General features: G+C 47.0%; 2 protein-coding genes across 2 annotated transcripts; one reads left to right on the top strand and one right to left on the bottom strand.

The window, feature by feature from the left end:
• Nucleotides 1-5,926: 5,926 nt before the first annotated feature.
• On the bottom strand, nt 5,927-6,853 carry LOC125560725 (transcription initiation factor IIB-like). Its single transcript, XM_048723048.1, has one exon. It carries the CDS (start codon nt 6,851-6,853, stop codon nt 5,927-5,929), a length of 927 nt encoding a protein of 308 aa, XP_048579005.1.
• Nucleotides 6,854-9,123: 2,270 nt separating this feature from the next.
• On the top strand, nt 9,124-13,365 carry LOC5513491 (red fluorescent protein drFP583). The gene is made up of 5 exons (XM_032383025.2): nt 9,124-9,270; nt 9,706-9,806; nt 10,145-10,366; nt 10,511-10,719; nt 12,969-13,365. The coding sequence occupies exons 1-5, from the start codon at nt 9,154-9,156 to the stop codon at nt 12,974-12,976; spliced, it is 657 nt and encodes a 218-aa protein (XP_032238916.2). The 5' UTR covers nt 9,124-9,153; the 3' UTR covers nt 12,977-13,365.
• Nucleotides 13,366-19,911: the final 6,546 nt, after the last annotated feature.

Genomic DNA, 19,911 nt, shown 5'->3' on the forward strand with positions numbered 1-19,911 from the left:
AGACTGATTAATAAATGGCGAGTATAGCATTTATGATTGGTGGGGCTATTCTTAATGCGACGGCGTTTGTCGGAGGGAGTTACCTAGCGAGATACTTATCTTCTGACGCTACTCATGTTGATAAAGAAAAAATAAGACACGATAAAGCGCTTGAAAAGTATCAACAAGCAATGGGTGATTGGCAGAAAAAAAGACAGGAATACCAGGATTGGTTGACTGAACAATACAACGATAAAGTTCGTGCGGATGAGAACGATAAAGAGACGGATGAGGCCTTCAAACTATACGCTCAAACACATCCAGATTTTGATTTGAAAGAGCCTGAGCTCTCAGATTACTACAGACCAAGTAGCAACCAAAAGATGGGAGAGATGGCATATGTTGGAGGTGGAATGTTAGCCCTTGGCTATGTAGCGAGTAGGTGGATATGAGCCGGCACGACTTAAAGATTTCTTATCTTCAAACAAGATAAGAAATGGATACAGATTTTGATCCCACAACAGAAGAAGGTAGAGAAGATTTGAATACTACTGTAGACGAAGATTATGACTCTCTTATTCCAAACGATGGTGAGGGAAGAGAATCATGGAATGAAAGGATTTCAAACAGATTTGGTAGAGGTGCAAGCTATGTGAGTAGGAGGTTGACCGACTTATGGAAAACACGAAACCCCGGGAGGGCTGTCCCCGAGTACATGGAGTTACAGAATATGGGAGGTTCTCCTTCAACGGACACACTTAGGGTAGACCTTTTGTTATCGAAATATCCAGATCTTGATGAAAATTTAGTTCAGATTTCAACGGATGAGAGAGGAAAACAATTCATTTCCTTCTATTCTGCGAGAAAAGGTGGTTGGACTATACCAGAAAGGTTGTATAATGAGGATAGAACTGTGCGGAAGAGTGTTGACACCAAAATCAGATCCGGAAAGTACAAGCAAATTCAGATTCAACTCGATGAACTAGACGCTACAGCTAATACACTCAGAGAAGAAGAAGAGAGAAACACCGAGCAAATGAGAAAAAATAATGAGGAACGAAGTGAAACAACTAACCAAGAAAGACTAAGAGCTATAGATCGTAAAAATGAAGAGCTCAGCGAAAGAAATTCTGTCATAGATGAGACTTTGGAAGAGAATCAATTGGAGAGAGAAAATCTTGAAGAGAGAATGTCGTTGAAAGATCGTGTCAAAGCGATTTTTAAGAAATACGGATTTACAGTCGCTGCTGTCGTTACCGCTGTGGGCGTTGTTATCGGTGTTATTGTCTCTAATCTGAAAGCTGGGCTGACTAGTGTTGCAAAAGGTGTTGGAAATGGTCTGAAAACAATAGGCAAAAAATTAGGAGAAATACTCCCAGGAATGGTTGGTGCGATAGCTAGTTTCATATTTAGAACGGCGGGTGAAGTTGTTGGCTTTTTAGCTAAAAACGCTTGGCTTCTCATCGTCGCTGTCGTTCTGTACTTCGTAGAACGATTTAAAAGGAGACGGAAATCATAACAAATGGTATTACTCTACATTGAAGGGAACGTTGGTGACTTTACCGTCTATTTAGAACACCCTATTGAAAAGCCGCGGTTTATCGCGCTGCGAGGATGTGCGTTTCATAATCGTTGTAACAGTCTCTCAAGCGAGGGAACGGTCTCCGACGGTGAGAACATTATCCTCAGGATCCCCGCGGGGCAGTATACGATCGAGACGCTAAAACTTCAAATAGATGGGGGTATGCGTCTTGGTGAAAAGCCAATCTCTATTAGAGACTCGTCACTCGAGGTTCATCGAAACGTTGTGTTGAATGAGCCGCTTGCCTGCCTGTTAGGACTCAAGACCAGGGAGCTGGAAGCAAACACTCGCCACAAGATAAAGACGATAGGTCACGAGGCTATTTTTATCCACTGCGACCTTGTGAACGCGTCTGACTCCCTCCAACAAGGGGCGCCCTCACAAGTCCTAGCAAGTGTAGAGCTTGATGAAGGAAAGATATACCTCAATCCAAGCGATCCGGTACGGGTTAGTACCACATCAGTCGGTTACGTGAGTAGTCTCCGTCTTAGTATAAAGGGCGGTGACGGAAACACAATAGAGCGCGGTCTCTACCCGATACGTCTAATCTTAGAAATTACTTAAAGAATAAACTCTCCCCATAATAAAGCTATGGAAGAGTACAACTCAATCTACCCGAACGTACCCCGAGGGGTCAGCCCCTCGGGTGATAACTTCAGACTCCAAAAGATCCACGATGTTTTGGGAAGTTTGGAGCAGGAAGTTAAACATTACAAGAACGTGAGGAAAAAGTATAAACGAGCGCATAGCATGTTTTCAAAGGTAAGTGTGGGCTTAGGACTCGCATCCGTCATTCTTGGGTCTGGTGGTTTAGGAACTTCTCTGTCAGGTTTTGGTATCGTCGTTGGAGTTCCGTTGGGTGCTTTGGCTGGTGTTTTTGGTCTTACGTCTGTAGGCTGTGCGGCGGTTTCTAAACGACTGTCGCGAAAAGTCTCTAAGCACGACCAAACGGTGGCGATGGCAGAGGCGAAGGTGAATAGCATACGTGATTTGGTTTCTAAAGCTTTGAAAGACAACAAAATATCAGACGAAGAGTTCTCTTTAATCTTGAACGAGGTGGATAAGTTTGAGGCTCTAAAGCTGCAGATCCGTCAAAAGTCGGTAAGAGAGGACGAAAAAAACGTAAACATCACCAAGCTGAGGGAAACAGTAAGAGAAGAGATTTTGAAAGACCTGGCGAGTCGAGCCGCTCGGTGAAATTTCTGTTCGAAAGAACCCCCGTTGGATGGATCTATGAATTGAGATGCGTAAAGGACTGATTTAAAAACATCTTATATGTCATATAAGATGAAGTTTACAGAATTTGTGAAAAGGTACCCTTACTACTCACGCTTTAGGTTCTCTGCCGACGAGCATGGCGATGTGCAATTCGTTTTCAATGGGGACGAATACGATCCATTCGACAAGAATGGGAATCTAGTCAAGACGTTATACCACTTCCCCGGTGACAGCTGGAAACCTGAGAATATCCAGGATTTTCTAGTCGCCGACGACACACAAGCATACAAGGAAACGATCCAGCAACTGTTTGGGTTCCCAAAACAATACAGACTAGACGCGCGTGCAGAGTACAAGATATTGCCGTGGAACGAAAACCCTACGAGAAATAATTACGTCTCTTTCGATGTTTTTATAACACCAAAGGTGAAGACACACTTTGTTTTTAGGGACATATTCACCGACAGCTTGCTAGTATTCAGAACAGCAAAGGAGGCTAGTAGGTGGCTCGACGCCCCGAACCTCAGTTATTGGAGTCAAGCCTTAAATTTTGCTATGTTTTGCGCGACTGCTGGATGTGGTGTGACGCGTGACATGATTGACGACTCTCAAGTGGGGTCATTCTACAGATTTCACATCATTTTCACTATCAGACGAATATTAAACGAGCTACAATGTCCTCTTCCGAAAGATAAGCTTTTTAGTTGGAATAAAAACTTCTACAGCGAAGCAGCTTACCAAAAATTAAGGACAGAATTCCGAACTGGTGACGATTTCCGGTTCCTCGGACCGATAAATCATGGGTTAGGGAACGTTTATAATTATGATTATCACGGCTTGTCATCTTCTAACGACAAGTATAAGCCTTATGGCACCATTGATCAATTACACGACGAATGGGACGCTGCCAAAAGCGACCACGAACACATGAATCACTTTGAGATTGAGTACCTGAAAGACCTTAGAACTGGGTTTCAGTATGAGTGGTTCTTTCCGGAAAAATCAATGGGGTTAACCAAAGCTGGGTTGTCTAGGATAAACCAGAGCATCGAAGCCTTTGTTTACTGTATTCTAGGCGCGCAAGTTCAGACCCGGTCGTCAATCGTCGGTGATAGCGGTTCAGCTCAGGAAACGAAACAGGTCTTCACGAAACTCTTTGAAAGCGCGGTGGTGGAAAACAGTATATCGAAAAGTATACAACGGTATCAGTTTGCTTTACAACAGGCGAGACAAAAACTAGACCTGGCTTTCGCCCTCGGCTGTTGGTTAAGTCCATCGTATCTTGTGATAAATAACAACACTTCGATCGCTGGCTATAATAACAAGTTACAAAAAGCCACCACTGATATGAAACTGGGGCTGAATCCGATAAATAACGAGATAAAAACGATCCCAAAACATAATATGGGTCATTCAAAGATTGTGCTACCTCATACCGAGTCAGTCACGGCTCACAAACCGGAACCGGAGGCGAAAACTAACCCAAAGCCGGACGTGATTAAACCCACGAACACACAGCACGAAACTAACCTTGCCACGATCACAGCCTTTACGGCTGGTTTAGCTTGGTATCTATTCCGGTAACATGCGGGGTGCATGTGGACGGATGTGACGTACCGCAAGAAGACAATACCTGTTCACGTGCCAAACAATAGACTGCATACCAGACCACCCTGGCGACCGCGAACTCCCAATGTAAATACAAAACCTATTTTCAGAATCGCTAGTTGTTAGGGCGATTAGGAATGTATGTGTTTTGTAACGTGAGACGCGTTACAAAACTGAGTGGGTCAATGCTAATTTCCGTTACACGTTCTGCAATGGTGCTTTTGTCTATCGTGTTCGCATATTTGAGACCCTCCGCATAACTTACAAAAGGGTCTCTGTTTGCCGTGTCCACACATCCCTTTCCCCTTGCAGTCTTTACAGACATATCTTGCTCGTCTGTGCTCACAAATGCTACCGCCGTTACATTCTCTGCACCGCGTTTTTCTCCGGTTGTGAGGACAGATTTGCGATCCGTGACAATCTTTGCAATAATATTTCACTCTGCCATGAAGACACTTATAATCCGTTGTTCGCTTTACGGGGGATACTTTCGAGTCTTTCACCGTTTGGTTCTCCATTTCTATCAAACCGGTCATGTCCTTAAATCACTTTTCAATCCAACACGCGATACCCGCCTTCTAGCCGGCCGACGTCTACCTGGCGAAGCATTCTCCCAACATTTCCTTCTCTTGCTCATCCATGCACCAATCCCAAAACCTGTCAGGATGCCAAGCTACTGGCATTAGTTCGTCCTCCAGCTTTCTACGGAATCTCACCTTGTGTAGCTTCTCCGGGAGCTCCTCATGCACGAGACCCCACCTCCACGCCGCACGTAGCACCGCGACAATTTCGTGTAGACCCAAAAACCGCGCGTAGTTCATATGTACAATGAGATCGGTCGCGCCCCACTCCAAGCACAACCTCACAATCTCGAGGTTGCCAGATTCGGTGGCCGGTGTTATAGCATAGTCCGGGTCAAACTCGCTGAAGTTTTCTCTCAGCAGCTTTAGAACCTCAACGTGCCCATTGTACGCCGCCTCGGCGGTGGCCCAACCGACATCGACATCGGCACCTAGATCTATCAACAACTCAACAACCCCCACCTGACCTTCCGCCGCCGCAGCACCCATGGCCTCGGTCATGGCCTCTCCTCCGTCGGCACAATACTCGCCCATCACCTTCAAAACCTCTACGTGCCCGCCTTTCGCGGCCATGGACGCTGGATACACGAAGTCACAGGCGCCCGACTCACAACACATCTTAACGATCTCGGCGTGGCCGTTCATTGCGGCCCTGACCATCGGCTTTTCGAAATCCGTCGCACCCCAACTCTTACACAACCTCACGGTCTCGACGCACCCCTCCCACGCCGCGCGCTCCATAACGGCGTCAAAGTCTGCGGCTCCCCACCTCGCTAAGGTGGCGGCTTGATCCTCCACGGTGAGATTTGTAAGACTTCCAGCACTTTGCATATCCATTTTGTTATTACATCCACGTCTTTAAACCACTTTTTTCGAATTTTTTTAGACGTGTTAATTCACATCTACTCCGAACTGACAGTTTTCTGGAAATCCTGATTTCTCTGGAAATCAGGAAACATCATACCACACCAGGCGTACCCAGGACTGTGGCCACTTCTCTCGCTTTCCTACTGATGGTTAACTCGGAGACGCCCGTTCTTTCGGAGAATTTTTTAAGTGTAATATCGACCCCCTTTAGCCGTACCCAGTAATAGGTTAAAGCGACCGCAAAGGATTGTGGGCGAGCGCGATTCAACTCAGACGAGCGGTTCTTAGATCTGTAGTAGAGCTGGACCACCTCTCCCTTCTGTGTGGGGGACGCCGAGAATCTATCCATCACATCGCGAATGTGGTCCACGACGGTGGGAGACGTTCCGTGTAGTAAGTAATCTTTAGGCATGTTAATACTGAAGATTTTTAGACCCTTAAGGCAACTCTTCCTGCTCAATCCAAAAGTTTCCATCAAGGTTTTCGGTGTCTGACACTTACCAGACATCTTGTAGGCGTAGTAGATACACGCAAAGACGATCGCCTTCCGTGGGTCGCCGCGAAAAATCTGGCCTTTCGTCACCTGAGTGTATATCTCGTTAGCTTTGGCTACAATTACCCCACTAAAACCCATGTTTTCCACATCCTTGTCAATATTTCTATCCTCAGACCTACGTACCTGGACCCGACTTGGGTCCGAAGACCGTTTGCCGTCGGAATGTCCGTAAAAACCCCATTCCCTTTCGTGCGCGATCACGCGCTGCATCTGTTCCCCGCACTCTAAGCAACTAGTGACCCCGTCTTCTGTGACTAGGTCGTCATGATTGCAAAGAGTGTTACTACTATCCTCGTCTCCCAAGGAGGCTCTACTAGTCTCGTATTCGGTGAGGGCTCGGTCAAACAGTGCAAATTCCGGCATGAGGGTGGGGACGTTAATCTCAGGCACCGGTCCGCCGGGGATATTGTATGGTGGTGGTGACCGATCTTCAGCCGTACGTTCAACTGTTCGTTCCTCCATTTTATTAAACTGTTTATGTCTTTAAACCACTTTTCAATTTTTTTTTTACATCACACACCAAAGCATGTCTCTCACGCCTACCTAGCGAAGCACTCCTCCAGAGTCCTCTTCTCGTCTTCGTCCAGGCACCAGTCCCAGAACCTGTCAGGATGCCAGGTCACCTGGATAAGTTCGTCCTCCAACTCCTTCAGGGCCCTCCTCTCGTCCTCGTCCAGACACCAATTACGGAACCTGTCCGAGCGCCGGGCCGCCTGGAGCAATTCGGCCTCCAACCCCTTGAACCTGACCTCATGGACCACCCTCGCATCGCCTGGCGTGTCCGACCGGGTCGCCAGCCATGATATCCATTTTAGATTGGTGGCCCCCAACCTTAAACACGACATGATGACGTCAGATCTATGGAGAATGGCCGCGCAGTGGAGACACCAATTAAAATCACGAGTCCTCCAGTCGTTCACGATATCCCTGACGCATGACCTGACCTCCCCCAATGAGGTCAATACGTACGCATCCCTGGACCTGTCTAAGCTCTCTGTTATACGCTCTACGAGTTTGGCCCTGCCTTGTTTGCCAAAGTTTTTGAGCCCTATATTATAGGCTAAATACCTGAGCCTGCTAACATCCAACCTCGACAGACCACCCTCTCCAAGGCCCCTAATCTCATCCAGAGCCTGGCCTGGGTCGCACGCCGACCCGCAAACTCCACAGATCCCGCCACGATCTTCCTCAGGCTTTCTCATTAAGAAACCCAACGAGTAAAACATTTTGCTACAACCAGTACGCCTACGTCTTTAAATCAATTCTCAAAGATTTAAGGACAGCCTCACCACCTCCGGCTCCCGCTCAGACCTCCACCGTGCGCGCCCACTCCCCGCACAGCCTGGCTATCCCCTCGAGCCCCCTCTGGGTGTGATGTGTGTGGTTGCTAAGACCTCCGAAGGGGTCCGCGTGGGGGCGGTGCGGTCTAAAGTCTCCACACCTCATTCGTGGACTAGTATCTTACCCATCTTTTTTCGCCATACCGTGGCATGGAGACTAACATTGCTAGAACACCAAGGACAATTGTCGCCCCTCCGGCCACAAACCCAACGGGGTCGAAGCTTCCGTATTCTGAGTCTTCATAGTAATCAGCGTTACAACAGCAGTGTTCAGGCCCCGCATCCGCAGTGTTACTCACATTCACCTCCGGCACCGAACAACCGCCGGCGGTAGCCGCACCATTTCTAATCTTAACCTCCGTCTTTAATGTCATTTTATCTAGGACCCCATACGTCTTTAGACCAGAATAGCCTCCCCGAGCTCCCCCTAAGTGCGTCACGTGACAAAATGATTGACAGGTGGGCGTGGTCGTCACGTGACAAAGTGATTGACAGGTTTTTGACAAAGTGATTGACAGGTTTTTGACAAAATGATTGACAGGTGGGCGTGGCTATCACGTGACAAAGTGATTGACAGGTTTTTGACAAAGTGATTGACAGGTGGGCTTGACCGTCACGTGACAAAGTGATTGACAGGTTTTCGACAAAATGATTGACAGGTGGGCTTGGTTATCACGTGACAAAGTGATTGACAGGTTTTTGACAAAGTGATTGACAGGTTTTTGACAAAATGATTGACAGGTGGGCGTGGCTATCACGTGACAAAGTGATTGACAGGTTTTTGACAAAGTGATTGACAGGTGGGCTTGACCGTCACGTGACAAAGTGATTGACAGGTTTTCGACAAAATGATTGACAGGTGGGCTTGGTTATCACGTGACAAAGTGATTGACAGGTTTTTGACAAAGTGATTGACAGGTGGGCGTGGCTATCACGTGACAAAGTGATTGACAGGTTTTTGACAAAATGATTGACAGGTTTTTTACAAAGTGATTGACAGGTGGGCGTGGCTATCACGTGACAAAGTGATTGACAGGTTTTTGACAAAGTGATTGACAGGTGGGCGTGGCTATCACGTGACAAAGTGATTGACAGGTTTTTGACAAAGTGATTGACAGGTGGGCGTGGCTATCACGTGACAAAGTGATTGACAGGTGGGCGTGGTCGTGCAAGAGATCTCTGGCAAACTCGCGCATGCGCAGGTCGCGAGGCTTGGCGGAGGTGCGCGGAGACTTTCGCGCCATTTTTGGAATGAAATTCGGGATGATGAAAACTTTGCGCCAGCTGCGCCAAAACCCTACTACTTCTCATGACCTTGATAAACAGATTTATTCCAGTGAGTATGTATTATATTAAGCTGTCTAAAATCTAATTAGTTTGAAAGCCAAGTGTTTGTCTCGCATTTTTTATTGTCTTCAGAGCATGATAAAAAGCGCCCTCTCAGTAACTTTTCAGAAGTGTCTACTAGCGCGCCAAGCACTATTGCACCAAGTCCTGATTGAGAGGTTGTCTTCAAAGGCCAGTAACAAAAACACAATGGTAATAGTGCTATTTGTCCTTATTTGTGTGCATGACAATTGACTGAATTCGGTATGTTCCTGGCTAGTGTGTGGTATAGTTTTTACCAAAAGATTTTCATTTTTGTGAGCAGTAAGACATTGCTTCCTCCACCTCTGGATTACGCTCAACGTTATGCTATGCTACTTAGAATCCAAGCAAGCCCTGTGGTGTACTCTAGGTTTATTGCGGCCTTAAACCAATACGTAAGAAGAATAACCAACAAATCTTTCTCTTTCTTATGGTCAACTCCCTGCTAGCGTAGGCCACTTTTCTTTAGATTTTGAATGCAACCCTTAGTGTGGCCAAAGTGGAGCTCAAAACTTTTTTTAACAAGTCAACAAATCTCTAGTCAACATCCGGTGAAAGTTTCATTTTAATGTCTCTTAGTGTATGTCTGTCATTTTTCTCCCTTAGAGTCTTAGTAAAGATGCTATGAAGCTTCACTTTAAAATGGAGGGGTCCGTCAACGGACATTGCTTCGAGATCCAAGGAGTAGGAGAAGGGAAAGCATTCGAGTGAGTTGAATGTATTTTGTTTGACTTTTTTTTTCGGTTTTAACAGCATTTAAAAACACATTGTACGCAGTGTAAAAAGATATTAAGTAAAAGTATATAAACGGTTTAGCGGGCAAATTGTTTATCTTTAATTGATAATGCTTGTTTTCGGTCTTACAGCTTCAGTTTTGCAGCTTGTTTATCTGTTCTATAAATTGCTTGGTATTTCACAGGATAAGTTGACAACAACTCTAAATTCAAACTAAAATTAATGTAATATATCTTCTCCTGTTGGCTTGCATAAGGATTATCTAGTTCCCGTATCCCCAATACCAGTCCTTTTTGTTTTCTATTTTCAGCGGGGAGCATTGGTCTAAGCTTTGTGTTGTTAAGGGGAAGCATCTACCGTTTTCCTTTGACATCCTCATGCCAAGCATGTCTTACGGAACCAAGCAGTTCGCCAAGTACCCAGCTGGCATGACTGACTTCTTCAAAGCTGCCGTGGAAAATGGCGGGCTGAGCTGGGAACGAACCATGACGTTCGAGGATGGAGGCTACTGTACGATCGTCAACACATCAGAGTAAGCGATGAAATTAATTAAATGGTCTGCAGATCTAAGAAAAAGCAAGGAGGGGCAAAAGACAAGGAGGATCGATCCTCCTTGTGTTTTGCCCCACCTTGCTTTTTTTTACTATGTATAAAATCTATTTCGTATGGTTTTAAGGCTCAAAGACGGCAGCCTTCATTATCACACCATGTTCCACGGAATCAACCTCAAACCGGACGGACCCGTAATGCAGAAGAGGACGATGGGGTGGTTACCAAGCGTGGAGACAAACATCCCCCGGGAGACACTCTCCTCGGTGACATCAACATGCTCCTTAAAGTCAACGACGGCAGTTTTTTGCGCGTTCAGTTTGAGACGGTCTACAGGTATGTGCACTCCCTGATTTATGGGCTACCTGTGTATTGCATAATACCGGATTTCCTTTAAATTTTCTAATCTCTTTTTTGTAAGTAAGGTACGTCGGAAATATAATATATTTTTGGATTAATTCAGAAACGTCATAAAAGATGGCAGACTGTCAATATTTTCAGGGGTTCGTAAAGAATTACACGATAAATGGACTAAATACAGTCATAAATGTAATAAATAACACACGTACTCTTTTAAGTCGACACAAAACCATGTCCCATAGTTCCCCATCAGACATTATCCCCACAAGACAATACCCGCTCTTTGGTCTCATCAAAAGAGCGCGAATTCAATTATATACATAAATGACCTGTTTCATACTTTAAATCTTCTTTCCTTCATTCTTTTTGCAGAAGATACATATTATTCTTCCGACATCAAAATATACACAGTTTAATCTCCATTGTCAATAAGGAGCTCTCTCTTGTCTCTAAATGGTTCAATTTAAACAAACTGACATTACATCCTGATAAAACAAAATTTATTCTGTTTCACCCCCCCCCCCCCCCCCAAGAAAGAAAATCATAGTTGATCATCCTGTCAAAAATAAAAATAGTATCATATCTCGTGTTGACAGTACTAAGTATCCATGGAAACCTCTCTTGGAAACAGCATATTCTAACAATTCGCTCCAAAGTCTCAAAAGTCATCAGTATCATCTCCAAAGCTAGACAATTTCTTTTTCCAACTACACTCTTGACCCTATACAACTCTCTTTTCTTACCTTATCTTAACTATTGTACACTAATTTGGGGATCAACATTTGATTCTTATACAAGACCTCTATTTCTCTTACAAATAAAAAATAATCCGTACCATTACTTCCTCACCTTGGAGGGCCCATACAAAAACACTCTTTCAAATGTATAATCTCCTGACATTGCCATCTATATACAAATATCAAACATCTTGCTTTGTTTTCTCACACCTTTATAATTTACTACCCCTGTCTCTATCTTCACTCTTGTGTGTCAATTCCATAATTTACATAAAAAAAACCAAATATCACTTTTCCATCTCCTATCAAGCCCCTACTATCTGGAATGATATTCCACCCTCTCTTAGAAAGTCCTTAAAGCCCCACAACTACAGATCCAAACTCAAACACCACTTCCTGGATCCATAATCTTTTCTTTTTCACCAACACCTGGAAGTCCGCTGACGACCTCTACTACAAGCCAACGATTTTAGTTTAGTTTAGTTATTGATATTAATATTATATTGTTATTTTGTTATTATATATATTTTTACTTTTTTCATTGTACCAAGCTATACATCGATCCTTCACTCCTGTACTCTTAATATATCTGACATTAAGCCACTTAAGCTTCCGGATTTGGCTCTTCCCATGTATGTTATCACCAAGTTTTACCAATAAAATTGATTGATTGATTGATTGATGGGCTCCCTAACATCCGGTCGTCTGTTTCTTGGTGAAATTGTTAGCGGGATACCTTTTTATTGTGATGGGTTCCCTTTGTGTAAGTAAAATTGGCTGCCCTGTGTATCTAAAAGGGTTCCAGGTGTGTGTAATTCTTACCGGGATATCTATGCATTTTAATGGGTTCTCTGTGTGTAATTGTTAACGGTATACCTATGCATGTTAATGGGTTCTCTGTGTGTAATTGATAGCGGGATACCTATGCATCTTAATGGGTTCGCTTTGTGTAATTGTTAACGGGATACCTATGCATTTTAATAGGTTCCCTGCGTGGAATTGTTAACGGTATACCTATGCATCTTAATGGGTTCCCTGTGTGTAATTGTTAACGGGATACCTATGCATCTAAATGGGTTCGACTTGTGTAATTGTTAACGGGATACCTGTGTGTCTTAATGGGATTCCCTGTGTGTAATTGTTAGCGGGATACCTATGCATCTTAATAGTTCGCTTTGTGTAATTGTTAACGGGCTCCCTGTGTATCTTGATGGGTTCCTTGTGTGTAATTGTTATCGGGATACCTATGTATCTTAATGGGTTCCCTGTGTGTCATTGTTAACGGGATACCTGTGTATCTTGATGAGTTCCCTGTGTGTAATTGTTATCGGGATACCTATGCATCTTAATGGGCTCCCTGTGTGTAATTGTTAACGGGATACCTGTGTATCTTGATGGGTTCGCTTTGTGTAATCGTTATCGGGTTTCCTGTGTATCTTGGTGGGTTCCCTGTGTGTGATTATCATCGGGTTCCCTGTGTTGCTTCAGGTTCATGAAGCCCGTGCCTGCGGGATTCAAGATGCCACCGCACCACTTCATGGCCTACAGACTGACAAGGGTTGACAACGACGAGCACTGTGACACTGTGATTCAGCACGAGTGGTCCGAGGCGTTCTCCTGCTTCCTGCCGGAGAAACCCACCATGCAGCTGCCCAAGCTGAAGTAGATGCACGACTTAGCACGTGATGAGCACGTGCTTATACTAGTCCCCTTATGTAGAGGAGCCTTATAATTATACCACAGGCTGCAAAAGCTAGAGAATTAGATCACATGATAAGCACAGAGTACCTGTTTGTCTTATCATAACACATGTTTACTCAAGCTGTAGTTTACCCCCATCCTACCTATAATTGATGTATCCATTTATTAAAGACACTGAAATCGACTGATCGACAGAATTCATTTCGTACTTCGGAGTTGCTGTTTCGTGTCAAATAAGTTGTCGCGATTTCAAATCTGAGTCAAGGCCACCTTAGCTCCTTTTTATCTATTTTCTTCTCTTAAAATTAATCCGGTCATCCACAGTTATACAGATTGATGGGCCATACCCTGAAGTCTGTTGACCAAAACCCATACTTAGAAGTTGAATTATCAGTTGCCTTCGACTGGAACCACTATATAGACAGTAATGTTTCTAAGGCTACCTACTAGGCAAGCTTAAATGGCCCTCACTCTAACAAAGAAGGAGAAATTCCCGCTTAACTCTGCCATGGTGACACTGCGCTTGGGGTCCCTCCATATACAGATAAATAAGTTGCCTTAACTCGCTCAAATTTGCCAATGGGAGTGACAATTACGGCCGTTCTTTGTCAGATTCCATGTAATTTCATGTCTCATTTCACCAATCTGTCGGCCATATTAGATTCGGTAAATACCCTTGTGTCACAGGTCTACCTGTGAAAATAAGCCAGCCTCCGCCAGGGTCTTGGTCAGCCAGACGACATATTGAAAATTACCCAGAAAACCCAGGGGACGAGGTTGGTTATTTGCGCAGTGTGTGTTGTCATGTGCGCAGTGTGTGTGTGCGTGTCGCTATGTGCGCAGTGTGTGCGTTGTCGTTATGTGCAGTGTGTGAATGTCGTCATGTGCGAAGTTATTTGTACCGTTGTGCGTAGGTGTGTCGTTATGTGCGCATTTGTGTGCGGGTCGTTATATGCGCTGTTTATTTATACCGATGTGCGCAGTGCGTTGTGATATGTGATCAGTGTGTGCGGTCGTTATGTGCAGTGTGTCCTTGTCGTTATGTGCACAGTGGTACGTGTCGTTATGTGCGCAGTTTGTGCATGTCGTTATATGCGCAGTGCGAACCTGTCTTCATGTGTACAGTGTGTGCGTTTTGTTATGTGCAAAGTTCGTGCGTATCTTCAAGTGCACAGTTCGTGCGTGTCGTCATCGTCATTTGCGCAGTGCGTGCGTTTTGTTATGCGCAAAATTCGTGCGTGTTGTTATGTGCAAAGCTCGTGTGTTTCGTTATGTGCACAGTGTGTGTGTCATGTGCGCAGTGTGTGCGTGTGGTTATGTGCGCAGTGTGTCATGTTTGCAGTGTTGCATGTCGTTATGTGCAGTGGGTGCATGTTGTCATGTGCGCAGTGAGTCCTTATGTTCTCTGTGATTTTGACATCGCTATTTTATTGTCAAAGTGTGTGCGAGTCGTAATGTTCTCAGTGTGGGCGTGTCGTCATGTGCGCAGGTGTGCGTGTGGTTATGTGCGCAGTATGTGTGTTTTGTTTTGTGCGCAGTGTAGACGTGTCGTCATGTGTGCGTGTCGCTATGTGCACAGTGTGTGTGTGTCATGTGCGCGGTGCGTGCGTGTCGCTATGTGCACAGTGTGTATGTGTCATGTGAGCGGTGTGTGCGTGTCGCTATGTGCGTAGTGTGCGTGTGTCATTATGTGCGCTGTGTGTGCGTGTCGCTATGTGCGCAGTGTGTGCGTGTCATTATGTGCGCGGTGTGTGCGTGTCGTTATGTGCACAGTTTGTGCCTGTCGTCATGTGCATAGTTTGTGCGTATCGCTGTTTGCGCAGTGTGTGCGTGTCGTTATGAACACGGTGTGCGTGTTATTATGTGCGCAATGTATTTGTACCGCTTTGCGCAGTGCGTGCCGTTCTAATACGCAGTGTGTCGTTATATACATTGAGTCGTTATGTGCACAGTGTGTGTGCGTTTCGTTATGTGCACAGTGAGTGCGTGTCGTTATGTGCACAGTGTGTGCGTTTTGTTATGTGCGCAGTGTATTTGTACCGTTGTGCGCAGTGCGTAGTGTTGTGCGCAGTGTGCGTGTCGTTATGAATGTGTGCGTGCGGTTATGTGCGCAGTGTGTGTCGTTATGTCTGCAGTGTGTGCGTGTCGTTATGTGCGCGGTGTGTGCGTGTCGTTACGTGCAAAGTGGTGGTGTCGTCATGTGCGCAGTGTGTGCGTGTCGTTATGTGCGCAGTGTTGCATGTCGTTATGTGTAGTGTGTGCATGTCGTCATGTGCGCAGTGTGTCCTTGTGTGCTTTGGGATTTTGGCATCGCTATGTTATAGTCAGTGTGTGCGAGTCGTAATGTTCTCAGTGTGGGCGTGTCGTCATGTGCGCAGGTGTGCGTGTGGTTATGTGCGCAGTATGTGTGTTTTGTTATGTGCGCAGTGTAGACGTGTCGTCATGTGCGCGGGGTGTGCGTGTCGCTATGTGCACAGTGTGTGTGTGTCATGTGCGCGGTGCGTGCGTGTCGCTATGTGCACAGTGTGTGTGTGTCATGTGCGCGGTGCGTGCGTGTCGCTATGTGCACAGTGTGTGTGTGTCATGTGCGCGGTGTGTGCGTGTCGCTATGTGCGTAGTGTGCGTGTGTCATTATGTGCGCTGTGTGTGCGTGTCGCTATGTGCGCAGTGTGTGCGTGTCATTATGTGCGCGGTGTGTGCGTGTCGTTATGTGCACAGTTTGTGCCTGTCGTCATGTGCATAGTTTGTGCGTATCGCTGTTTGCGCAGTGTGTGCGTGTCGTTATGAACACGGTGTGCGTGTTATTATGTGCGCAATGTATTTGTACCGCTTTGCGCAGTGCGTGCCGTTCTAATACGCAGTGTGTCGTTATATACATTGAGTCGTTATGTGCACAGTGTGTGTGCGTTTCGTTATGTGCACAGTGAGTGCGTGTCGTTATGTGCACAGTGTGTGCGTTTTGTTATGTGCGCAGTGTATTTGTACCGTTGTGCGCAGTGCGTAGTGTTGTGCGCAGTGTGCGTGTCGTTATGAGTGTGTGCGTGCGGTAATGTGCGCAGTGTGTGACGTTATGTCTGCAGTGTGTGCGTGTCGTTATGTGCGCGGTGTGTGCGTGTCGTTACGTGCAAAGTGGTGGTGTCGTCATGTGCGCAGTGTGTGCGTGTCGTTATGTGCGCGGTGTGTGCGTGTCGTTACGTGCAAAGTGGTGGTGTCGTCATGTGCGCAGTGTGTGCGTGTCGTTATGTGCGCAGTGTTGCATGTCGTTATGTGTAGTGTGTGCATGTCGTCATGTGCGCAGTGTGTCCTTGTGTGCTTTGGGATTTTGGCATCGCTATGTTATAGTCAGTGTGTGCGAGTCGTAATGTTCTCAGTGTGGGCGTGTCGTCATGTGCGCAGGTGTGCGTGTGGTTATGTGCGCAGTATGTGTGTTTTGTTATGTGCGCAGTGTAGACGTGTCGTCATGTGTGCGTGTCGCTATGTGCACAGTGTGTGTGTGTCATGTGCGCGGTGCGTGCGTGTCGCTATGTGCACAGTGTGTGTGTGTCATGTGCGCGGTGTGTGCGTGTCGCTATGTGCGTAGTGTGCGTGTGTCATTATGTGCGCTGTGTGTGCGTGTCGCTATGTGCGCAGTGTGTGCGTGTCATTATGTGCGCGGTGTGTGCGTGTCGTTATGTGCACAGTTTGTGCCTGTCGTCATGTGCATAGTTTGTGCGTATCGCTGTTTGCGCAGTGTGTGCGTGTCGTTATGAACACGGTGTGCGTGTTATTATGTGCGCAATGTATTTGTACCGCTTTGCGCAGTGCGTGCCGTTCTAATACGCAGTGTGTCGTTATATACATTGAGTCGTTATGTGCACAGTGTGTGTGCGTTTCGTTATGTGCACAGTGAGTGCGTGTCGTTATGTGCACAGTGTGTGCGTTTTGTTATGTGCGCAGTGTATTTGTACCGTTGTGCGCAGTGTGCGTGTCGTTATGAGTGTGTGCGTGCGGTTATGTGCGCAGTGTGTGTCGTTATGTCTGCAGTGTGTGCGTGTCGTTATGTGCGCGGTGTGTGCGTGTCGTTACGTGCAAAGTGGTGGTGTCGTCATGTGCGCAGTGTGTGCGTGTCGTTATGTGCGCAGTGTTGCATGTCGTTATGTGCAGTGTGTGCATGTCGTCATGTGCGCAGTGTGTCCTTGTGTGCTTTGGGATTTTGGCATCGCTATGTTATAGTCAGTGTGTGCGAGTCGTAATGTTCTCAGTGTGGGCGTGTCGTCATGTGCGCAGGTGTGCGTGTGGTTATGTGCGCAGTATGTGTGTTTTGTTATGTGCGCAGGGTAGACGTGTCGTCATGTGCGCGGTGTGTGCGTGTCGCTATGTGCACAGTGTGTGTGTGTCATGTGCGCGGTGTGTGCGTGTCGCTATGTGCACAGTGTGTGTGTGTCATGTGCGCGGTGTGTGCGTGTCGCTATGTGCGCAGTGTGTGTGTGTCATGTGCGCGGTGTGTGCGTGTCGCTATGTGCGTAGTGTGCGTGTGTCATTACGTGCGCTGTGTGTGCGTGTCGCTATGTGCGCAGTGTGTGCGTGTCATTATGTGCGCGGTGTGTGCGTGTCGCTATGTGCACAGTGTGTGTGTGTCATGTGCGCGGTGTGTGCGTGTCGCTATGTGCACAGTGTGTGTGTGTCATGTGCGCGGTGTGTGCGTGTCGCTATGTGCGCAGTGTGTGTGTGTGTCATGTGCGCGGTGTGTGCGTGTCGCTATGTGCGTAGTGTGTGTGTGTCATTATGTGCGCGGTGTGTGCGTGTCGCTATGTGCGCAGTGTGTGCGTCTCATTATGTGCGCGGTGTGTGCGTGTCGTTATGTGCACAGTTTGTGCCTGTCGTCATGTGCATAGTTTGTGCGTATCGCTGTTTGCGCAGTGTGTGCGTGTCGTTATGAACACGGTGTGCGTGTTATTATGTGCGCAATGTATTTGTACCGCTTTGCGCAGTGCGTGCCGTTCTAATACGCAGTGTGTCGTTATATACATTGAGTCGTTATGTGCACAGTGTGTGTGCGTTTCGTTATGTGCACAGTGAGTGCGTGTCGTTATGTGCACAGTGTGTGCGTTTTGTTATGTGCGCAGTGTATTTGTACCGTTGTGCGCAGTGTGCGTGTCGTTATGAGTGTGTGCGTGCGGTTATGTGCGCAGTGTGTGTCGTTATGTCTGCAGTGTGTGCGTGTCGTTATGTGCGCGGTGTGTGCGTGTCGTTACGTGCAAAGTGGTGGTGTCGTCATGTGCGCAGTGTGTGCGTGTCGTTATGTGCGCAGTGTTGCATGTCGTTATGTGCAGTGTGTGCATGTCGTCATGTGCGCAGTGTGTCCTTGTGTGCTTTGGGATTTTGGCATCGCTATTTTATTGTCAAAGTGTGTGCGAGTCGTAATGTTCTCAGTGTGGGCGTGTCGTCATGTGCGCAGGTGTGCGTGTGGTTATGTGCGCAGTATGTGTGTTTTGTTATGTGCGCAGGGTAGACGTGTCGTCATGTGCGCGGTGTGTGCGTGTCGCTATGTGCACAGTGTGTGTGTGTCATGTGCGCGGTGCGTGCGTGTCGCTATGTGCACAGTGTGTATGTGTCATGTGAGCGGTGTGTGCGTGTCGCTATGTGCGTAGTGTGCGTGTCATTATGTGCGCTGTGTGTGCGTGTCGCTATGTGCGCAGTGTGTGCGTGTCATTATGTGCGCGGTGTGTGCGTGTCGTTATGTGCACAGTTTGTGCCTGTCGTCATGTGCATAGTTTGTGCGTATCGCTGTTTGCGCAGTGTGTGCGTGTCGTTATGAACACGGTGTGCGTGTTATTATGTGCGCAATGTATTTGTACCGCTTTGCGCAGTGCGTGCCGTTCTAATACGCAGTGTGTCGTTATATACATTGAGTCGTTATGTGCACAGTGTGTGTGCGTTTCGTTATGTGCACAGTGAGTGTGTGTCATGTGCGCGGTGTGTGCGTGTCGCTATGTGCGCAGTGTGTGTGTGTGTCATGTGCGCGGTGTGTGCGTGTCGTTACGTGCAAAGTGGTGGTGTCGTCATGTGCGCAGTGTGTGCGTGTCGTTATGTGCGCAGTGTTGCATGTCGTTATGTGCAGTGTGTGCATGTCGTCATGTGCGCAGTGTGTCCTTGTGTGCTTTGGGATTTTGGCATCGCTATGTTATAGCCAGTGTGTGCGAGTCGTAATGTTCTCAGTGTGGGCGTGTCGTCATGTGCGCAGGTGTGCGTGTGGTTATGTGCGCAGATGTGTGTTTTGTTATGTGCGCAGGGTAGACGTGTCGTCATGTGCGCGGTGTGTGCGTGTCGCTATGTGCACAGTGTGTGTGTGTCATGTGCGCGGTGTGTGCGTGTCGCTATGTGCACAGTGTGTGTGTGTGTGTCATGTGCGCGGTGTGTGCGTGTCGCTATGTGCGCAGTGTGTGTGTGTCATGTGCGCGGTGTGTGCGTGTCGCTATGTGCGCAGTGTGTGTGTGTCATATGCGCAGTGTGTGCGTGTCGCTATGTGCGCAGTGTGTGTGTGTCATTATGTGCGCTGTGTGTGCGTGCCGCTATGTACAGTGTGTGCGTGCCGCTATGTACAGTGTGTGTGTGTCGTTATGTGGGCAGTGCGTGTCGTCATGTGCGCAGTGTGTGCGTGCCGCTATGTACAGTGTGTGTGTGTCGTTATTTGCGCAGGTGTGCAGGGTTATGTGCAGTGTGTGCAGGTCGTGATGTGTACACGGTGTGC

This window comes from Nematostella vectensis, chromosome 15 (genome assembly GCF_932526225.1).
Source record: "Nematostella vectensis chromosome 15, jaNemVect1.1, whole genome shotgun sequence".
Classification (NCBI taxonomy): Eukaryota; Metazoa; Cnidaria; class Anthozoa; order Actiniaria; family Edwardsiidae; genus Nematostella; species Nematostella vectensis.